General features: G+C 41.1%; 2 protein-coding genes across 2 annotated transcripts in view; both read left to right on the top strand.

Moving 5' to 3' along the window:
* Positions 1-1,535: 1,535 nt before the first annotated feature.
* On the top strand, positions 1,536-2,718 carry si:dkey-85n7.8 (COX8 domain-containing protein). The gene is made up of 2 exons (XM_051949270.1): positions 1,536-1,767; positions 2,452-2,718. The coding sequence occupies exons 1-2, from the start codon at positions 1,651-1,653 to the stop codon at positions 2,557-2,559; spliced, it is 225 nt and encodes a 74-aa protein (XP_051805230.1). The 5' UTR covers positions 1,536-1,650; the 3' UTR covers positions 2,560-2,718.
* A 1,328-nt stretch (positions 2,719-4,046) lies between these two features.
* The window catches only part of LOC110971692 (protein unc-79 homolog), a 34,220-nt gene continuing 16,006 nt past the window's right edge, over positions 4,047-22,260 (top strand). Inside the window, 24 exon segments of the mRNA XM_022222108.2 lie at positions 4,047-4,462; positions 6,030-6,150; positions 9,492-9,559; positions 9,562-9,804; positions 10,533-10,703; positions 10,874-10,969; positions 11,056-11,111; positions 11,597-11,726; positions 11,840-11,904; positions 13,405-13,493; positions 13,878-13,918; positions 14,350-14,378; positions 15,646-15,875; positions 16,094-16,265; positions 16,387-16,617; positions 17,391-17,581; positions 18,024-18,147; positions 18,843-18,983; positions 19,451-19,666; positions 19,910-20,137; positions 20,389-20,533; positions 21,091-21,170; positions 21,633-21,781; positions 21,898-22,055. Of these exon segments, the coding sequence (XP_022077800.2) occupies positions 4,441-4,462; positions 6,030-6,150; positions 9,492-9,559; positions 9,562-9,804; positions 10,533-10,703; positions 10,874-10,969; positions 11,056-11,111; positions 11,597-11,726; positions 11,840-11,904; positions 13,405-13,493; positions 13,878-13,918; positions 14,350-14,378; positions 15,646-15,875; positions 16,094-16,265; positions 16,387-16,617; positions 17,391-17,581; positions 18,024-18,147; positions 18,843-18,983; positions 19,451-19,666; positions 19,910-20,137; positions 20,389-20,533; positions 21,091-21,170; positions 21,633-21,781; positions 21,898-22,055 (3,196 nt within the window). The 5' untranslated portion in view covers positions 4,047-4,440.

Here is a 22,260-nt window from a genome sequence, read left to right as displayed (position 1 = left end):
ATCTTTCCTTTAACATTTGATGAGATTTTCAGTAATTCTGCTCAAGGCTTAAGGGTCAGTCACTGTGGATACAGCAGGGTGCCTATATAGGGGAGGGTTTTGTATCTGAAAAGATACATACATTCTCAGTGAAACACCTTTATAAAAAACCTTTTACCTCTGTCATGGACAGACAAACCCCTAGGAATTCAAATAATTATGATATAGGCTGTTATGACTTGAAAATTCAAGAAATTGTATGCATCTATGCATCTAGATATGCAGATGTCCATACATATATAGGCAAATAATATGCAAAATTGGTATGGAATCAAATAAAATAGATATAAAATAATGAAATGTGTAAAATGGTGTTCAAAGCACAGTCAGTTTCTCCTACACTGTGCATATATATACTGCTAAGATATATGTAGTAGCTTATTATTTTAGCGTCTTTTCAAAATAAAGATTTTCAGGATTATATTCTGTTTAATTTCTGTTCTGTTTTTCATCTGGCTTCAGTTCTTTCTGCAACCTGTTGAGGGCGACAGAATACATCTAATGAGAGTCAAATCCACTTTCATCTAGTTTTAAAATAAATGACACTGGGGTCATTTTTTGCATGTTTTTTCTTCTGTAAACTGAATCCCTGGATTTTTTGTATTATTTTATTCAACACTGCTAAAAGCTTTTAAATTTAGAGTTATTCAGACATTGTGTTCCCTACAATGTGAAAGTAAGGTAAATATCTGTGATTGACTCAGTAAATGACACAATCCTGTGTTTTGTGTTTATAATAAAGAATCTTTATATAGATATAGATAGATAGATAGATAGATAGATAGATAGATAGATAGATAGATAGATAGATAGATAGATAGATAGATAGATAGATAGATAGATAGATAGATAGATAGATAGATAGATAGATAGATAGATAGATAGATAGATCCACTGGGGATTATGTTTGGTGCGTACCACCTAAAGAACCATTTTTAAAATCCCAAATACTTGTGAAAAGTTTTTATTTCCCACTTGATTTTTTTCCTTTAAAGATCTGCAGCTGTGATCATGCAGTTTTTACATTTCTTCAATATAAATTTGTTTCTTAAATGACTGCAAGATTTTATGTTCACTCCAGATTTTCTTAATATATTAAATATTCAAGATTTGTGTAATCTTATATTTAGTTCATGAATTCAATGTAGCATTTGTTGAAAGTTTAGAATGTGAACATGACAGATTTTGTACAATGAGTCAATTGTCAAAATAATGCCTTCCTATTGACTACAAGCACATTTTGTGGACTTTAAAGAGCACATTTACACATAGTATACAAACAAGGTCAAGAAGGAATGGTATTTGCTAAACTATGGACTATTTTTTTTAAAAACTCTGTTGAGAGTTTATTATAGTTGAGAATGCTATTCTATAACAGTAGTTTTTCCCCGTTCACTTACTTTTAATCTTCAGCCACCCTGATGAGAACTAAGCATGTATGTTTACATGAGGGTCTCTGGTCCATGGAAGTGACTCCTCCCAGGAAGAGTGATGGGAATTAGATGAAAGGACAGACTTTCTGTGAGGATCTCACAGGATGTGAGGAGAAATTTCCAGAGCAACATTTCCCTTTTGTAGAAGAGACAGACAGTGTGAGCTGAACCAAGAAGGATGTCCTCTCTGTTGAGGAGACCGTCATCGACCAGGCTGCTGCTGCTGAAAGACGTTCAGCAAAATCGCAGGTCAAACATCTACAGCAAGCCACCTAAGGATAAGATCGGGCCAGTGGTAGGACCCATTATCTTTGTTAGCACTTGTAAGAGAGGTTGAGCATCCTGCAATAGAAGCAGGGGCTGCAGGGATGTTTTTATGTGCTTTAACTGGGTTCTAAACCTTATTTAATCAAATTTTAAGGACTTTGCTGGGATGAAAACTCAAACAACACATGAAAGTCAGTCTTGGGAAGCCAGTATCTGTGGTGCTTCATTTTATTGCCCCTAATGCGAGGAATTCAAGCGAGCTGCTCTCCTCGGCCTGCAGAGTGGGCAAGATGTTTTATTCATTTCTTATCCATAAGTCAGTGTGAAGCTCTGGCCTCTGTAAAGGGATCCTATGATGGGAGTGCAACATAGCAGCCAGTGTTTATTTCACCATAAATCTGTTGATCTGTCCTCTGGGACATACACAGGGGCTTTTACAAAGCCCGTCTCAGGTTAGGAATGCAAGAGTGGACAGGGACGAAGGGAATATAGAGGCAGGAAGATGTGAATAGGGGATGCAGTTACATCACACGATGAGTCACTGAGATCAGGACCCTCTGTTGTGGATGCAGGGGTTCAGTTCTTTCCATTCAACCTGTAGCCAATGATAGGAGATGTCTGGAAGCTTTAATACTCATACAGTTATAGAAATATATTCCAAAAAGCATGATGTCTGTTAATTATCTGTACGTTCTCTTGGACTTTCTTACAGCAGTCTGTCTTTGCCTTGTGTGCGTTTGCTGTGACTCTGCTGGCTCCGGCTGGATGGATCATGCATCACATCCCAGAATATCGGCAGAAATCACCTCCACGTCCCTGATTCTTGCAAGAACTCCACCAAAGCAGTGCTATTTTACAAATATCTTTCCAGTGTGTAGAATGTAATGAATGGAAGTAAAACCTTTGTTGAGTCTAAAGTATAAGAACCTAAATGAGAAATCTGCTGTAGAATGTTATATAAAGCAAGTAAGAAAAACTGGCTATTTTTGTTGGCTGTTTTGTTGACAGTAATATTTGGAAAAAATGTTTAATATGTGCTGAGCAGACTTTTAAGGATAGCATAAACAGAATAGTAATAAGACAAGGGTCATCCTGGGTGCAGACTGCAGTCAGAGGATGTTGCTCCTTATCAGCTGGAAATGAAAACAGAAACACTCAGTTCTTGGCACAAAACATGATAGGAAGAGTCTGTCAGTGCGCCAGATCCAGCCTGTTTACCTATAGCGATGTAAGATGAGGGACATGATAGGACTGTAAGATCTAATTTGAAAAATACTGCAGTCAAGCACCAGCATTTATATTTAAAATGGGCTGTTTACTAAGATAAGATAGAAATTTAATAATCCCAAAGGAATTTAGTTTGCCAGATATTGCTCTAAAATGATATAACTTTGGAATAAACACAATGTCCAACGGGAAATCAATAATAAATAAGTACAGTATAAAAAATAAGTAAGCTGAAATAAGATTAGAATAGAAAACTAAGAAGAGATACCGTCAGTGGATTCTGAAGTAGCCAAGTAATATTACACACGAAACTGAAATACTGAACATGGTGATAAAATATTTCACAGAAAAAGAATTATTGCTCACAAAAAACTGCACATAATAATGCAACATTGCACGTCAGATCAAGATACTGCACATGGAAGTCAAATATTGCACAAGAATATAAAATATACTGTATATTAAATTGGAATATTGCTCATGACAATGAAATATTACACATTAAATTGAAATATTGCACATGGAATTAAATGATTGTTCATAATAGTTAAATACTGAACATTACATTGAAATACTCCACATCATTATAGCATATTACACTTGATTTGAAATAATATTACACATGACAATGAAACATTACAGTGAAATTGAAATATTGAATCTGATATTGAAATGTTGCACATGATAATAAAATACATGCAAATGAAATCTTGCACATTTAAGTGAAAATTGCATATAAAGATGAAACATTGCACATGAAATGCACAAACTACTGATAAAGTAACACAGCAAATTGCACTGATATCATTGTTCAGATTGATGGATCATAGCTGAAAGTAATATCAGGCTTCAGTAATTGATAACTGCAATAAAATTAGGCAATATTTCCAGTCACAAACAGTGATTATTCATCTGAATTTCCTTAAAACAAACAACAAATGAAGACTGATGCACGTTTCCTCCACTACGCGTCATGGTTACTGACAATGTGCCAACCATCTGTTGCGTGTTTATCCTTTAACGTGCAACACAGATGCACAAATGTATAGATTATTGGAGCAAACACTCTTAGCTCCTTAGTATTTCCCTCCTATAATCAGCTCACAGGGCGCTGATAGGGTTGTTGGAATTCTTGAATGACAATTTGTCAAAGCCGGATCAGTCCATTTGGAAAGGTATGCCGTGTCAGACGTATATTAACGTTCCTCACCGCTACGACAGGAGGAAATTATCAAACACTACAACACTGATAGACAAAACGGGTCCTGGTTTTATTTCCGTGAAAAGATCGGGAGAAGGACGGCAGCTAAAAGGCGGATAAATCCACGGCGCAGAGTGGTACAATCAAGTCGAGCCTGGGCTGCGAGGGGGTATATTCACTTTTTCACGACTGAGGGAAACACAACGCCGGGGAGGGAAAAACCGCTAAAACAATTAACAGTCTCGCTTATATGTTTCCCAAAGTGTCTGCGAAATGTCTACGAAGGCAGAGCAATGTAAGTACCGCTGTGTGTGTGTGTGTGTGTGTGTGTGTGTGTGTGTGTGTGTGTGTGTGTGTGTGAATGGGTCTCTTTTTCCCTCCTCTGTTTTGTCCTGGGGGTTTGGAGAACGGGAAATGTGATTTTTTTTGTTGTTGTTGTTGTTGTTTGTTTTAAGCAAGAAAGCGAATAAGGGGAGCTGTCCTTGGTGATGAAACGGCGGTTGCCAAGGCAGGTTGCAACACGTCCTCTCACTGCAGAGGATGGCTGGAGGTCTCAGTGTATCCCCACTGTATCTCTCTGCATGGGGAAGGGGAATTGCAATTTCATGGGCCGGACCGCACAGTGGTCATGTTATGTCATTTTTTTTTTCTTTTTTTTGTTTTATTTGATTGACGTGGCTGCATGAGGTGCGCGCGACAAAAGAAACGAGGTGTGATGCTGATCTCAAGGTCGACCTGCCAGATTGTGTACTGAGCAATATGGTGGCAATACATTGATCAATCATGTGGTTTGATCACACATAGGACTGAAATCTGCTGCTAATTCCTCCCCCTTCATCCTGTTATTCCTTCCGTTGCTTTGGCACAGTGGGAAGGAAAGCAGCCACCAGGCTTTCTTCAGATTCCATATTACTGAATGATATATGCACACTTTTAAGGAGCTTAACACAGGCATAAAATATGGGGGTAAACTTGGTGTTCAGTTGGTTAAAAGTTGGGTGTTTCTCTGATTGTTAAGTGGCCAAAATAAGGAGGATTAATCCAGCAAACCTGGACAAAAATGATGAATCCTGCTGCTGTGATTATATTCAAACCAACCTATCATCCTTAGCAATCTGATCTACAAATATCTAAATGTATGAGGGGCATTTTGCATCAATAATCATTATTAAAGATGTATGAATTTATAAACCTGTTTGCACAGGCTTTGACCGCACATGCTCCAAGCCCGCAGCTGTTATTTTTATTTTGGGGTTTGCCATTTACAGGTCAGAGAGGAAGCTAAACACGACTGCCCAAAGTCACAGAAAATGGGTCAGCGATCACGCACTCCAACTTATTTTAACTCTTGTTCAACCAGTCAAAAAACAAAAAAATGACAGCATGTCTCTAAAACTACAGGGAGCAGCTGAAGTGTCCCTCAGCATCATTTGTTAATGGATGAGTTAACCCTCTCTCATGCTCACCCTGACCACATTTCTCCCAGCTTGTCTTGGGACTTGAACCGGCAACCTTTTGTACACGAGTTTGTTTCTGTAAGCAATAGGTTACTCCCTCCTCCAGGGCTTCTTGTGACCTCGCTGCTGTACCAGAAAGGTCACCCGGTGAAGGCCAGAGAGCCATGGGAACACAGCCGCTTCGTTTTACTTGATAATTGGAGCATCTGTGTCATTTACTGCCAAAAGTCTCACAACAGCAGCAACATAAAGTCTAATTGGACTACTGCATGTTCAGTCATGTGTCAGATGTTTTTGCTTTGTCGATTAAAAATATGACTTTTCCTTTTAGGTTTTTTTTTCTACCTTATATAACAATCTCACTAGTGTTGATATACTTGTTACTCTGCTCTTTATTTTGTCTAGTTGCCTCTAAGATACGATACTTGCAAGAGTATCACAACCGTGTGCAACACAATATTTACCCCGTGCCCTCCGGAACAGACATTGCAAACACACTGAAATACTTTTCCCAAACCCTGCTCAGGTAAGTACCCCGCTCTGGAGCCATCAGGTGAAGTAACAGACTGTAGAATGTTTGATATTTAGCTTCCTCCATGGTCAGATGAGATTAATTACAGCAAGATGTTCCGACACACTTTCTGAAAGGGATGACAGTGACACCATTAAACGTCTCATGTGAATTCAAGATGTCAGAGAGAAGTTCAGAGAAGTGGCCAGATGAAGACAGAGAGTGAAGCCGAGGAGTTGTGGTGTTGTTTTAAGGCAGCAGAAGCAGCACCAGATAGACGGATCAGCGATGTTTATTGATTCAGTGGTCGGTTGCTAGATGAACGCTTCCCTGGGGCGGCCTGTTGTGTCCTTCCCAAAGGGAGCTGGTGGAGGGCAGCTCCTCTGGCTGTGCAGTTGCAGGGTCAGCCTGCTCTCTTGGGTGCTGTGAAAGCCTGAGGAAGGAACAGCATGTTATTTCCTCCTCCAGCACAGGTCAAGTAGGCAGCCATTTTGGACACGTCTAATTTAACAATTTCCCTTTTTGTTTTTTTTCTCAGCCTTCCTGTAGCCAAAATATTTTGCAGTGACAGGGCATATCTGGTCTGTTTAGTCTTACTAGCCCCTGCTTTCATAGTAAATATGTCCTTTCTTATTGGTTAATTCAGAGAAAGGGTGGGATTACTGGAGGCTGAACTTGTGCGCCCCACTTTTAACATTATTATCAGCTCAGAGAGCAATCTATTTAAGATTGACAGCTAGCCGCAATTCTCCACGTTATTTCTCAGACCCATGAGGATTATTTCTCTACTGAGGGTCCTGCATGCTTCATGCTGAAGGCTTGTCCAGCACCAGCCACCAGCCACTGTGCTCCTTAAAACGTGGCACAGATTGAGCATGACAGCGGGCCGTAATTGTGGGAATCTGCGTAAACTCAAGTGACGATTTTGTCTCTGAGGGGCAGTATCATCAGAGTGAGAAAAGAATCACTCAGCATGATGCCATTGTTACCAGTTCAGTGATATTTTCCCGAAGCACAGTCTCATAGCCTCCGATATGCGGAACAAATCACTCTGCCCACCATTAGAGGAGTCTGGTTTCCTCAGCAGGGACCTCAGGATTATCCATACACCTGTGCCTTCTGAAGCCCAGTGTGAGGAGAATGAGAGAAATGAAAAGAGAGAGAAAGAGAGAGAGAGAGAGAAAGTGGGAGTAGTGAGCCTTGAAAAGTGGAGCAGGCATGTGTCATGTTCCTGGAAAAGAAAACCAAAATGGCCAAAGGAGGTGGTTGCTGATTCATGCACCAATTTTAGGTTCAGAACAGGTCAGGTGCAGAAGAGAAAACAAAGACGGGTGGCATTCTTCTATTTGCCAGCAATTATATATGCCTCCTTAAAGATGAGGCACAGCTTTGTCAGACTGAGCTCTCTGCATCAGTGAGTCTCGCTGACTTTACTCCAAACTGTATCACTCACAAGAACGACGACAGACAGCTAAAAATCCTCCACTGCTGTTTAGACTTTATCTTAGATGTAGCGCAGTTTTGTTTAGCACCTCACGCACACACACACACACACACACACACACACACACACACACACACACACACACACACACACACACACACACACACACACACACACACACACACACACACACACACACACACACCTGTAAACATGCTAATGTAGGAAGTCTGACTGTGCTTTGAATTACTGATGCACACACAGCCAGTGATTTTTGCAATGACAGCCCAGGGTTTGACAGTAAATGTATGTCATGTGTCTGTACCAGTGCATTTCTACATGTGTTTTATGTGTTGTATATTTGTGTAATTTTTTCGTGTCGTCCGTGTGAGCGTGTGCGTGTATGCACAAATGTGTGTGTCTTTGCGTGTTCAGTGTATGCGTGTGAGTGCGTCTGTTTGTGTCTGTGTTCATTGTTCAAATTGATGATGTGTTCTATATGAGAAATGGGCAGTGAAAAGTCATACTCTGAGATGAGGTCTGTTGTCGTGTATTAGCCCTGTTGGAGTTAATGCTGTGTAACAACACAGCTTTATAAATGACTGAAATCTTACAGAGTATGACTTTGAGGGGATCAGACGCATAATGTTTTGCTGTTGACATATAAACTCAACATTATTATTATTATGTTAAAACATTTTAATGAAATCCCCTTTATCACTTGCCATGTAACTTCAAATGCTGTAACTCTACTTTTTTGAGTGACCTTGCAAAAAAAAAAAAAAAAAAAAAAGCAATACATCAGCATTTGTAATCTGGGCGCTCAAGATAAATCCCAATCATTTGCCTGATAGAACAGCTTAGCTCTTTAATAATGTGCAGTAAAAAGAGCAATGCTCTCTGGCCCCCCTTCCTTCCTCCTCCACCCTAGATGCTCCACACTCAACCCGACTAGTTTTTTTCCCTTTTGTTTTTCCTCTCTCAAAATTGAATATGTCCACCACCTTCCCCAGGGGACAGCAAACACAATTGTCCATCCTGCATTAGCTCACAAACATAATGCTACCAGTCATCTCCCCCCTGATACAACCTATTCCTTTGTCATTATAGTTTCTCCTCTACCGTAGATTAGTTGTTACATTTATTTTAGAAACCTGAATCCATATGCCTGTTGGATCTCATTATTTCTCCTGATGATACTGGTACAGTATCATAACGTATGCATACGGACATTATTTCTCTGGTGCAATAAACATGTGCTGTGACCTAGGAGCACTTGATCTAACCTCACACACATGTTTATTACTGGCTGAAGCATGTTTCAAAAGTGTCACCTCTGTATTTTCCCGAACCAATTTGGTGTCACTCCCATCCTTGACAGCCCCACAAAAAGACAAGGAAATTTCATTTTAAAACGTACTCCACGGCTCTTTGGCCTTTTTTTTACATGGTAGCCACTGACCTTGCTGATTGGAAGATGGCAGCCATCGAGGGACAGTCTTTTTGCGCTGTCCCTTTTTGGAGAAGTATGGGGTTGCCACTGAAAACATGCCATTTTTTATATTTTTGCTCCTTGTCACCAGATACGCATGAGATGCAGTGATCATTGCAGTTTGTGCTCATGTTTTTTTTGTTTTCCAAGTGCAAAGATAGACAAAACGAGATAAATTGAATTTCCAGTCACTCTGAACAGACAAAGCAGGGAAAAATTGCCCGTGCCTTCAGTGATACAGTCAAATAGTGAGACACTGCATCCTATGTGGGGTTTATCTGGGTTTGTTTTTTTCTATTTACGCTGTCTCTGTAGTGCCATTTCAATGTAATGTGCTGTTTTTTTGTGTCTTTGTTGTCTCTTTTTTTCCCTTGTTCCCCTCTCCTACCCTCCCTCCCCTCCCCTCCCGCCCCGGAGCAGCATTCTGTCCCGCACAGGCAGGAAGGAGAACCAGGAAGCTTCCAATTTGGCCGTGCCCATGACCATGTGTCTTTTCCTGTGCCATTCCCACTCACCCCATCTCTAAGACCACAAGTCAGTTCCATCAACCCTACAGTTACTCGCTCCCTCCTTTACAGCGTTCTGCGCGATGCCCCGTCAGACCGCGGGGGGCAGGGGCAGCAGAGTCGGGACGCTCAGCTCTCAGAGTACCCCTCTCTGGACTATCAGGGCCTCTATGTGACCCTCGTGACCCTGCTTGACCTGGTGCCCCTGCTGCAGCACGGTCAGCATGGTGAGTCAAGGCCCAGTGCACCACTGTTTGTCATCATCATCCCCGAGCCGTCTGGCCTGCATGAAGCCACTGCTGCTTTTTTGGCCTCTTTTGTAACGGGAGGAGAGAAGTCCTGCTGAGGATCTTGAGGGATGCATGGGGTGATTGGGAGCACGCTGGATCCTGTCAACTTAATCGTTCATAAGCCATTGGATACACCAGACATAGGCCTTCTCTTCTGTGTATCATACTTGACTGCATGTTTGTTATGCAAAGTGGGAGAAATGTTCTATTTACTGTTGTCATGTGCAAATATATATAAGTTGAAACACACGTAAGGAAATGTAATGTGTTTGAAATATGCTAAGAACACATCTGAGAATGATTTTTGTTCGCACAGTTTTTCCACAAAGAGCCCAAGGCTGCATCACAATTCAGTGCTCTTATATGTCATGAATATTTGACCGTTGTTAAAAAAAAGCTCAAAAGCATGAAAACCCATCTCTTGACTTAGATTGCTCTACTTTTCCTGAGGGTAAACTTTACTTTGGTGGCTTCTAAAGAAAGCTCACAGCCCTCATATTTCAAATGTTCTTCTTTTTTTCACTGTTATATTGTTAAATGACTGAAACTTCATGTAACTTTGGCATCTGTGGCTGCATACAGTATGTGAATACTGTATGTACTGTTGATTGAATGAGTGTCTGTGTATCTCTCTTTGTCTTTTTGCCTTTTCCCTTTCTCATCAGATCTGGGACAGTCCATATTTTACACAACCACATGCCTCCTGCCCTTTCTCAGTGATGATATTCTCAGCACTTTGCCCTATACTATGATCTCCACTTTAGCCACATTTCCCCCTTTCCTCCACAAAGACATCATAGAGTACCTGAGCACATCTTTCCTCCCCATGGCTATACGTGAGTATGATTGAAAATCCACCTGTACGGTGCTATAATTACTAAATAAGTACTGAAAGTAAAGCAAATGCTATATTTCTAGCACTTATTTCCACGATGGAAATGAACAGAATGTGATATTTTGGCTAGTTATAATTTTTTTTCTCTTTCTTTTCTGTGTCTGTGTGCAGTGGGCTCCACTCGGAGGGAGGGGGGAGTCCCAGCCTATGTCAATTTGTCTGCCTCTTCTATGCTCATGATTGCAATGCAGTACACATCAAATCCAGGTAAACCAACATGTTTCCAAAGCATGCCGTCAAATATGACTGTAGTAACTGCTCTGTGTTTAATCTGTTCTCTGCTTCTTCTCTAGTTTATCACTGTCAGTTACTGGAGTGTCTAATGAAGCACAAACAAGAAGTGTGGAAGGTATTTATTTCCTCTTTAAATACATAACATAGATATAAGACTCTTTGTTTAAAGCATTTATTAAGAACTAAAATCTCTTCAAATGCTTTTCTATCTAAGCACTAACTACAAAGCTAATGGATCATTAGTTTAACAACAAGACTAGAGGAAACTATGAGCAGTTCTGACAAATTTACACTGTAGAAAACCCAAACCACGATACAAAAACTCACCCAGAATAACCCTGAAACCTCCACATCTTGTTTTCACATCATGCCAGATATTTTTCAGTTCACACAGAGAAGCGCTGAGTAAAAAGTAACTGAGAAAAAAAGAAAAATGAGTCTTTTTCCATGACTATTCCTTTGACTAGTCATTGAATTCATCATAATAGTTTTAAAACAACATTAAGTGTAGTCCATAAAATGCATACAGTAGAAATCATATTGCTTTTTTCCATTTGTTTCTATTCCTTCATGCACATTCTCTGTCTGTACTGTCTGCAGGATTTGCTTTATGTCATATCTTATGGTCCATCCCAAGTAAAGCCTCCAGCTGTGCAGATGCTGTTTCATTACTGGCCCAACCTGAAGCCACCAGGAGCCATCAGTGAATACAGAGGGCTGCAGTACACAGGTCAGACTCTCCTAAAGCCACATCTTCTGCTTTATCTTCCTTGAATTGACCAAAGGTTTAACCTGCAATCCGTCTTTCTTTTTTGTCTGTTTTTCTTTCATTTCCCGATTCAGCCTGGAATCCCATCCACTGTCAACATATCGAGTGCCACAACGCCATTAATAAACCTGCTGTCAAGGTGACCACAGTCTTGAGAAAACACATTCTCTCTGCCTTGTTACTGTAATAGGATAGACTATGCTTACGGTCTGTACACATTTATCGGGAATACACGGGGAGTGAGCCAGGTTTCTGAGTTCAACTGTGTGTGTAACCGTGTTTTCTTTTGTGAGCCCCCCGGTAAATTAATCAGCGTGTTGCCCGTGCAGCCGTTTGAGAGGACTAATGACATCAGTTTCTGTGCTACTTTACACCAGTCGCCGCTCCTCTGCTAAATCAGCTCCGCCTGCCTTTACTCAACTGTGCTCAAAACTGACAGATAGAGTAAGAACAGGAGCACGGACAGGGGTTTGGATTTCAATTACCAGGAGCAGGGAGGAGGTATGGGGGGGAGGGGGCCTTAATTGGAAGCGGTGACCCCGTGCAGCCCTTGAGGAAAGGGTGGCATCAAGTGAGCACAGTAAATTACAGTGCACCATCTGAACATTGAGGCCACGAGCATTTGTGTTTAGAGCAGGGCCAGGCACAGGTCGGAAGAGAAGGGAGTGCAGCATATGCAGGCAGCCATCCACACAGAGGCGTGGGGAGGCAGGTAAAGGTGTCACATGATGTCTCTGGTAAGGACATGATGCAATATGGTAGCCCTAGATGTGAGAGGGACACATGGAAAAGACTGGCTTAGTTGATCAGCTGAACTGTCCAAAGATAGTTAAACTGAAGAGGTTAGACATCCCTCTGTTTGCACGAATTAAGGGTAGTTTACATTTTTAGACAGCGATGAGAGAAAACCTCGAGAGAATAAGTATCCGCTTGTTTATTTATACAACTTCCAGTCTGATTTTATTCTGCAACCTAACAGAGAACAGAACTGCAGTAAATGGTAAATGTCTTAAAAATGACTGTTGAAGTGTATGGCTACCTCTCGAGTAGGAAACTTTCACACAACATTGGCCAACATTGCATACAAGTTCTAATAATGCTTGAAGGAAAATGCTTTAATCTCATGCTTAAAGAGAGTTTTAAGGATATTTGTTGTTTCAAATAATATTCTCATGAGGTTAAAAGTTAACTAGCATCTTAGCATTGAGAGGATGTTTGGAGGATGTGGTCAGATTATGCTAAATGATAACAAAGGAAGAATGTTCTCAAACCAACATTCAAAACACGTTTTCAAGATGCTATCGAGACTTCAGAAGACAGAATGTATAGAAAACATTCCTGTAATATGATACGTTAACAAAGGATGTTTTAAGGATGCAGCTATTAGAACGTTCTCTACAAAACGTTCCCATAATGTTACATGATAACAAAGGAAGGACATACTCAATAACATATTTAGATCATCCTTAGACAACTTTCTCCTGCCTTTAAGAGGAACATTCTAGTAACTAAAAGAAACATTAGTAGAACTGTGCAGAACTTTAAAAACCTTTGTTTTCCTTTTTGTTTGCATCAAAACATGCGCTCATCTTTGAAATTAAACATCCCTCTACTCTCACTACCTGTGTTACCTTTGCAGATGTGCATAGATCCAACTCTTTCTGTTGCCCTGGGAGACAAGCCCCCTCCTCTTTACATATGCGAGGAGTGCAGCCAGAGGATAGCAGGGTATGCATCTGTTTCACCTCTTCTCTCCGTCCCTCAGTTCTCCCCCTCCTTCAGTGAGATGCCATTCCAAACATACATCACCTACTGCCTGCCTCATTATTCCACTCTTTAACCCAGGGGAAATACATTGCCATGGTTACGTAATTCCCTTGCGCCAATAATGAGATCATCATCATCACTAAACCTAGCATCCACTTGTGTCTCTTTTTTCCAGCATGTAGAATATTGAAATTGCATGGCTCTGCAGGTTTGTGTTTTGTATAGAGGGAAGATGTTTTGTGCTCCAGACTGCTGTGTTTACACTAGCTGGGATTGTATACAGGCTCTGAGGAGCATTTTGCCAATAAATCATGCGTTGTTTAAACGTTTCTTTGACCTTTCCAGAGATCATGCTGAATGGCTCGTTGATGTACTCCTGCCCCAAGGTGAGCATTCACAACCGAACAGGTGTTGGAGTTGAAATATTCATGAGTTTTAGCCTGTAGTCATCACCGCAAACACAAGACAAAACAAAAATGAATAGATACAGTAAAGATATGAACATATTACACTCAGAACAGCATACAGGCAATCATATAATAATTCTGTGTTCATCTGAGCACATGTTTGAAGAGCTGTTTCCAAATTTTCTCATGCCACAGTGGAAAAGAGAGATTTCTGTAGCATTTCATTTTGTATATTAACATGCTTTACATAGAATAATTTATTTGCTGTTATGAGTTGTTTTTCCATATAAAAGCTGTTATATTGTACATAAAGTTTCTTTATTTTATTTTACAATTAAATATGACTCATTTAAAAGGATCCTTCTATTATCTGCACATTATTTTTCATTTTTTTTCATTTTTCTTTGCAGCAGAGATATCTGCCATTTGTCAAAAGAAGGTAAGATGTTTCCTCTGCAGCATTAATGACATCAATGCTGCTGTTCACTCTCCTATTTGCTCTTATTCTCTGTTATAGATCCAATTTTAGCATGAAATCGCATTGCACCTTATTCGATTGTGCTCTATATTTACAACTAGTCTAACCTTTGCAGTCATTTGTTGTCATTACTTATTAACTTCACTTCTTCTCCGGAATAATGAAATTCTGCCTTAACTTTCCAAAGCCGCACACTAAAAAAAGTGCCCTGAGAAAAATCCAGTTCACATATTTTTATCATCAAAAACAAAAATATAATGCGTGTGCTACCCTTTGAAAATATTTCATGAGATACATTTTATCTGTGATCCATAGCGGGGGGTCATTTATTTATGAATCTGAAATGTTTTCTCCGCTGAGGAGTTCGTTCAGCTGAGGAAAGGCCAAATCTTTTCCAATGAAGCCGCTGGGGCGTGATGTTTGTTTGCTGTTGCTGAATGCACAGCCCAGGGCGCAAGTGCTCCCTGCTGGTTTCCAGGGAGACACTGGGCAAACTGAGAGCCCGCTGATCTCAGGTATTCCCATGAGGCCGAACGTTGTCCACCCAAACAGCTGGCCTTCATCCATATGTCCACAACCCCACACCTTTCTGAACAGGCTTTTGTCGCACTCGTTCCAGAAAGCTCTTTAAACTGCCACCTGGATTTACACCAGCTCTGTCATTATCAACAGAGACGTCAGTTTTCATCTGAGAATAGCTACTTATAAATACACCATGATACCCAGGATAGAGCATACTGTAAAAAAAACATCAGTGACATCAGAGTCACGGTGTTTCTTGTGTGTTGTTGAAAGCGAAATGGGTGAATAAGAGAGCTCTCCGTCAGAGGACAGATACGTTAATTTGATAGGGGGCAATGCATCCCTCTAATGGCACAAGATTAGAGGCTGATCAGATTTGGATGGCTCTCTAGTGCCATGCTTTTTATTTTTAGAAACCTGAGACACCGTGGGGACACGTAAAGACTTTTTCTATCGCCGCACATGTGGACAGATCATCATCTCCAAAAACAAACGCATATTGCAGAGGGTGATATTCATCGTCAGAGCAGTTTGTTGCTTCTGAAGCTTGGATGTAGGTGTATTTTTAGAGGCTTGTCATCTGGCATTATTGGCTGCTTGGCTGTATTTGTTGCATGTTTTTTATTTTGTTGCCTGCTTCCCAGAATAGAATCAAACTGATTTTTCCTCCTCCTGCTTTTCCTCGTTTCTTGCCTTCGTACTGTAGAACTGTAGCTCTCATGTAAGGAGGGCTGTGGTCACCTGCTTCTCAGCTGGCTGCTGCGGGCGCCATGGCAACCGGCCTGTCCGCTACTGCAAGCGTTGCCATGTCAACCACCACAGCAGCGAGGTGGGGGCTGCGGCGGAGACCCATCTGTACCAGACCTCGCCCCCTCCCATCAACACCCGGGAGTGTGGAGCGGAGGAGCTGGTGTGCACAGTGGAAGCTGTTATAAGGTACATGCACAGCGTTTGCAGCAACACAGCCACAGATACACGACACATGGCTCTTTAAAGCACACGTTAACATGAATACCGTGCATAAGCAACAATGTGGCACCAATTTGGATTTCAATTTTTATGTGGTGTAATCTCTATTCCTCACACACAATATGCGGCTATTGTGTCTCTCTGTATCCTCGCTTATCCCTCTCATCCTCTCTATATCCAACCAGCCTTCTGAAGGAGGCGGAAATTCATGCAGAACAGCGTGAGTTTGAGCTGAACAGGCGTCGTCAGATGGGCCTGTCTGCCTCCCACCACTCTCTGGACAACATCGAGTTTGACAACAAGGAGGACGACCAGCACGACCAGCGCCTCCTCAGTCAGTTCGGCATCTGGTTCCTGGTGTGTAATCACAATCTGTTCCCGTGTCTGTCAATAACAGGGCAGTGGAGCGATAAGACTGTGTACAGTACACAGGCCTCTTATCATTACCCCGTTGAAAGTTGCTTTGTTCATTCTGCAGGTGAGCCTGTGCACCCCTAATGAGAACACGCCCACAGAGAGTCTGGCTCGGCTGGTCAGCATGGTCTTCCAGTGGTTTCACTCCACTGCCTACATGATGGATGATGAAGTTGGAAGCCTGGTGGAGAAACTGAAGCCCCAGTTTGTCACAAAGTGGCTGAAGACAGTGTGTGAAGTGCGCTTTGATGTCATGGTCATGTGTCTGCTGCCCAAACCTGTAGAATTTGCCAGGGTAAGGTTAAAACCCAAGTTAAGTAACATACACAGTTAAAGTTCAACAGACAGAGTTACTGGAGGACATTAGTCAGGGTGACATCATTAACCCTCGGGTCATCCTGTGGGTCAAATTTGCTGTTTTAAAGTTGGAAACTGTGGAAAAAAAATATATATTTTCACAGTGAAAACTTCCACATTTTCAGCATTTTTGGGACATTTTTGAAAATTTTTTGGTGCAAAAAAAGAGATATTAAAAAAGCAAGTTTCTTTAAGAACATTCAGCTTCTTTAGGAACATTCAGAAAAAAATCAACCAAAATCCAGTGAATTTCACTGGATTTTGGTTGATTTTTTCTGAATGTTCTTAAAGAAAATATTAGAAGTTTTACTGATATATATGGAATTACTTTAGGTATTTTTAGGATTTTTTTGGAAGATTTTTATTAATTTTTTGAAAATATTTACAATTTTTATTTTTTAAATTATTATTTCTTGCCAAATTCGGAGATTTTTTTTAAATAAAATTTTTAAGGGAAACTTTTAAGGAATTTTTGGAATATTCTTCCTTAAGATTTTGCAATTTTTTTGAATTTGACAAATTTTTTGCTGAATTAAAAAAAAATTCCAGACAAGAGAAAAATATTTTTGGTGCCCAGAAATGAGGACAACAGAAGGGTTAACATGTTGCACTATGCAACAGTTTTGAAAAAAAATATGGCGTGAAACCAGGATTTCAAGTTAATTAGAATTTTGCAGGATATGCGATCTAATCCAGTCCACTTCTCCTCAGGTGGGAGGTTACTGGGACAAATCATGCAGCACAGTGACACAGCTAAAGGAAGGCCTGAACCGCATCCTGTGTCTGATTCCTTATAATGTCATCAGTCAGCCACTGTGGGAGTGTTTTATGCCCGAGTGGCTCGAGGCCATTCGTACCGAGGTGCCCGACAACCAACTCAAAGAGTTCCGGGAAGTGCTCAGGTACATCCATCTCCTCTGAGTGTTTATATAGCTGCACATAATGGGCACAGCAAATAGAATAAACAGGAGCAAGGGAGGATTTGTGACAATAAATGAACTGCCTTTGTTTCAAGCTTCAGCTTTTAACCACTGACTGCATATCAAGTCTTTAAAAGTGTCACTTTTTCTGCTATCATTTTCGTGTTGCTGCTACTGTTGATAGTGACTTCCATCTGTGCATCTTTCTGGAATATATATGCACAAATGAGACCATCAATTGAAGAACAAATAGAGCAGGGGCAGTGTCAGAAGACTAAATCTGTAACACTATAGAACAGCATTAAAAATAAGAGGAGTACACTGAACATCACTGATCGTGTACCAGCATCAGAAGATGGATTTTTACTCTTGTGTCTGCCTGAATACACCTACATCCACGTCTTATTTTGTCCTCTCCCTGCAGTAAGATGTTTGACATCGAGCTGTGCCCCCTGCCCTTCTCTATGGAGGAAATGTTTGGCTTCATCAGCTGCAGGTTCTCAGGCTACCCGGCGTCTGTGCAGGAGCAGGCTCTGCTGTGGCTGCATGTAAGCACACACATAAACACACCGTCCTGCAGTTCTGTCCACAGCGAGTGTGAATTGAACAGGTTGTCATAGAGTGTGAGTCTGGGCAGAGGCCCTGCTGAATATGGATCTGGGTCACAGAATGAGACTGAAAGAGATAGGAGGGATTTTTGCCTTTCATCCCATATGCACTCACAGCTTGCTGCCCTGTATACATGGATCAGTTTCAAGTTTTCTGTCACAACTGTGATCTAGAGATTTCATTAATGTACACTCTGTAAATAGGTCATACTCACATCAGACAGAGGAGTGGTGCTTAGTTTGACGTCTTCTCTGCATGTGTTGAGTGAATGTCATATAGGCAACATATTTATAGCATGTCACCACAGTGCCATTTCACATAAAACATACTTAAAATTTTATGCCCCTAATGATATCTGGCCATGCATGCAGCTTTTAATGGTGTTAGCCATATGTTTCAGCAACCTGCCAATAGATAAGAGGTTAATAAATTCTTGTTTTGTTGTGCTTCCAGTATTATAAAAAAAAAAGAAAAAATGAAAAAGTTGAATTTTTAAAGAAACTGAACATAAAAGTTTTGTTTTAGAATTGGATATATAGAAAATAATAAAATAAATTCATTTTTACTGTAAGTTGCAATTTTTGTACTAATTGCGAGTACAGCCTTTAAATTTTTGTGTGTTTTTGGGACACAGGTGCTGTCAGAGCTGGACATTGTGGTGCCTCTTCAGCTGCTGATCGGGATGTTCTCAGATGGAGTGAACTCTCTGAAGGAACTGGCCAATCAGAGAAAGGCTCGCGCTTCAGATCTGACGGACAACACTGGGGCTCGCAGGGTGAGGAGGACCACAATGCCATAACTACTCCCAAAAAATAAAGGATGTGACAGCGCAGTTCCGATTTTTGCTTTCATCTTTATGGTTCTTCTTAGTTGTCATTGGTTATCTGTCCTCATATCATCACCTAAATAGATAAGGTCATATTTTATGCTTCATGTTCTGTTGCATGCCAGTTTGAGACCAATCTGTACACATCCTCACTCGTCATCTATTTCTGCTGTTCATTGGGACATGTTGCCATGGCAACTGCCGATATCTAAATATAGCCCTCATAAAAGAGCTTAATTGAATTTGACTGCAACGTGGATTTATCAGTGAAATTTATAGCCTCGCAACTCTGCACTTGTGTCATATGAACTGGCAGCAACAGTCAGAGATTAAAGGCATATGAGAGGGACAAATGCTTGGTTGTTTGAAGTGAAACACATATTTTTAGTTTATTTAGTGACGTTCTGCTCTCGTAGGTGAGCGTGGTGTCAGATCCAGGACGCCGTGGGCAACACAACACCCTCAGTCCATTCCCAAGCCCCTTCAGGAGCCCGTTCCGCAGCCCTTTACGCTGCAGCCCCTTTAAAAACCTGGGTCACGCCACCGGCCACTGCGCCCTGGATCTGGACTGTGACGACGACGACATGAACCTCGGCTGCTTCATCCTCATGTTTGATCTCATCTTAAAGCAGGTGATGAGAAGCGACCTGTATTGGAGTAAAGCATTTTAAATCCAAACACTGTCACATTACACCGCCATTATTACAACATACACAACATAATAAAGCCAGTCATCCTTCCTGTTCATTATATAGAGAAAAGTGACACACGCGATGCAATGACAAGAAAGCCCACAGGTGGGATCCTGAGATTTGTGTGTCGTGCTCCACTTTTTGCTCCTCTGTTTTTACGTTCGTCTCCCCCCGCTGTCCCAGATGGAGCTCCAGGATGATGGTGTGATGCTGGGTCTAGACAGCAGCCTGGGGAAGGATATCGTGGGCATCATCAACAACGTCTTTCAGGCCCCGTGGGGGGGCTCGCACACCTGCCAGAAGGATGAGAAGGCCCTAGAGTGCAGCCTGTGCCAATCCAGCATTCTGTGCTACCAGCTGGGCTGTGAGCTCCTGGAGAGGCTGACCCCCCGGGAGGAGATACGCCTGGTGGTGAGACGCACAGCATGCATTTCGAAGCACTAAATATAAATTAACCTCGTACATTAGGAAGATATGGCTCTGAAATGAATGCCACATAGCCTCCACATCCCACAGTGCCAGAAACACCACTGTGTGTCACTGTTGTTGTTGTTGCATAAAACAGAAAACATGCCAATCTCTGTCTCTCTTTGCAAGCAATTTGGAAAAAAAATGTGAGTATCAAGCTCAGCCAAATTACAGATGTTTATTTTCCTATGCAGGAGCCTACAGACACTTTGGAGGAAACTTTGATCTCACCTCAACCAGATTTCTCCCTCGGGACGGAGAATGGAAGCGAAGAAGAAGACAACCCGAGTGGCACACAAACCGACAACCCCACTGACAACCCTTCTCCTGAAAATGCATGTATGTATCAGCTGTGTCTGAATAAAAGCTGCACGTATGTTTTTATATGTTCATCCCCAAAACAGGAATCCTTCAAGAGATACTTGGAGATTTTAGGAAGTAAGTTACCCTTACCAGTTGCTGATTATGACTTTGTAATTTACAGAATACTTTAGAATAGAATAGAATGTGCTTTATTGTCATTATACACTGTACGGCGAGATTGGAGAGCTTCTCCTTTCAATGTCAACATAGCAGAAGGTGCAAGATAAAAGTCTTAAAAATCTTAAAGGTAGTGCAAACAATTCCTATTTACAAATATATAATGGAAATGTCACAAGTGATGAATATCTTAAAAATATATGCAAATTGTAAAGAAAATAAAGATACACATATTCTCTTTCTTGCTTAGAGTTAATCAGATAAGCAGTTTGACTAATTACAAAAACAGAATTTTTGTTAAATTAGTGAGATACCGTACTAGAAGATATATATTTCCACTCTTTATTTTATTTACTTTTACAAAGTTCAGGCTGACTTGAAAGCTGAACTGCTTCTAATAATTGTCTTCCTTCCAGCCATGAAGAATAACTCCGATAAGAAGTTCTCCTACCAGCAGCTCCCTGTGTCTTTGCAGCTTATATACACCATCCTGCAGGTACATGTTCAGCATAACTCATTATTAAGCTGAGTTAAGCATTTATACGAGGTTATTAGGGGAAGAAAATAATCCATATTAACCTTTCAGCACTTTGTGATTCAAGTGGTCTGAGAGGAAATTAGATTTCTGCACCTCTTCTTGGCTCTTTTCAGAAAATCTAGGCCACCATGTGAGACTTTAGCCAATGACATGTTTTTTCACTCCCATGAGAAGCCAAATATCAATTTTACTTTCGGCTATTTGACTTTTTGCATGTATCAGTGATCATCTGGGGGCAGAAACATAGGACACAGAAGGGAGAGCTGCAAAAGAAGAGTTGTATTTTCCATTTCTGACGTATTTTTGCAGCATTTTAAACTGAGGCACAAACAGACTGGAGGCATTTAAAAATGTTTCTTGTGATTTATTGGAGTGAACATGTGGCGCACTGTGAGTCATGCATCTCTTCTGTATTGTTAGGAAATGTCCAAGTTTGAGGAGCCTGACATCTTGTTCAACATGCTCAACTGTCTGAAGATCTTGTGTCTCCATGGAGAGTGTTTATACCTCGCCCGTAAGGATCACCCCCAGTTCCTGGCCTACATCCAGGAGAAGATGCTCATCCCGAGGTGTGTGCAGCCGGCTCGCCTCACACAGAAAGGGAACATATGTGCAGAAATACTTGTTTGCAGCAGCTGGATGGGCCATCTTTTTGTGCCTGAGTCAATTCTTCTATTTGTTTCAGCCTGTGGTCGATGTTGAAGTCAGAGTTTTGCCAGCTGGCCTCCCTGGCGGTGCCTCAGCTTCTCCATGCCCTCTCTCTGTCCCACGGGGCAGACATCTTCTGGAACCTCATCAACACAAACTTCAACAGCAAAGACTGGAAAATACGATTTGAAGCTGGTGAGATGGAGTAAAATTACTTCATGTGTATCTGATACCTGCAACAGCTGAAGAGTATGCAGCTTCGTTTGCAGATTAGATCATTTCATTTTTGGATTTTATAATTTATCTTTGTGTTGTGAATGAATGAACGGTTACAGGGAAAGCCCCCGTCCTGCTTATATAATAAGCTTCCAAAACCGCTGCCTGCCCACATCTCCCCTTT

The sequence above is a fragment of the Acanthochromis polyacanthus genome, chromosome 1 (genome assembly GCF_021347895.1).
Source record: "Acanthochromis polyacanthus isolate Apoly-LR-REF ecotype Palm Island chromosome 1, KAUST_Apoly_ChrSc, whole genome shotgun sequence".
Taxonomy (NCBI): domain Eukaryota; kingdom Metazoa; phylum Chordata; class Actinopteri; family Pomacentridae; genus Acanthochromis; species Acanthochromis polyacanthus.
This window is presented reverse-complemented; position numbering and strand designations above follow the sequence as displayed.

Bases quoted from the DNA above. Each gene is read 5' to 3' on its own strand.
- si:dkey-85n7.8 (XM_051949270.1), top strand. From the start codon at position 1,651: ATGTCCTCTCTGTTGAGGAGACCGTCATCGACCAGGCTGCTGCTGCTG. The intron at 1,768-2,451 runs GTAGGACCCATT...ACTTTCTTACAG, and splicing joins AGGATAAGATCGGGCCAGTG to CAGTCTGTCTTTGCCTTGTG.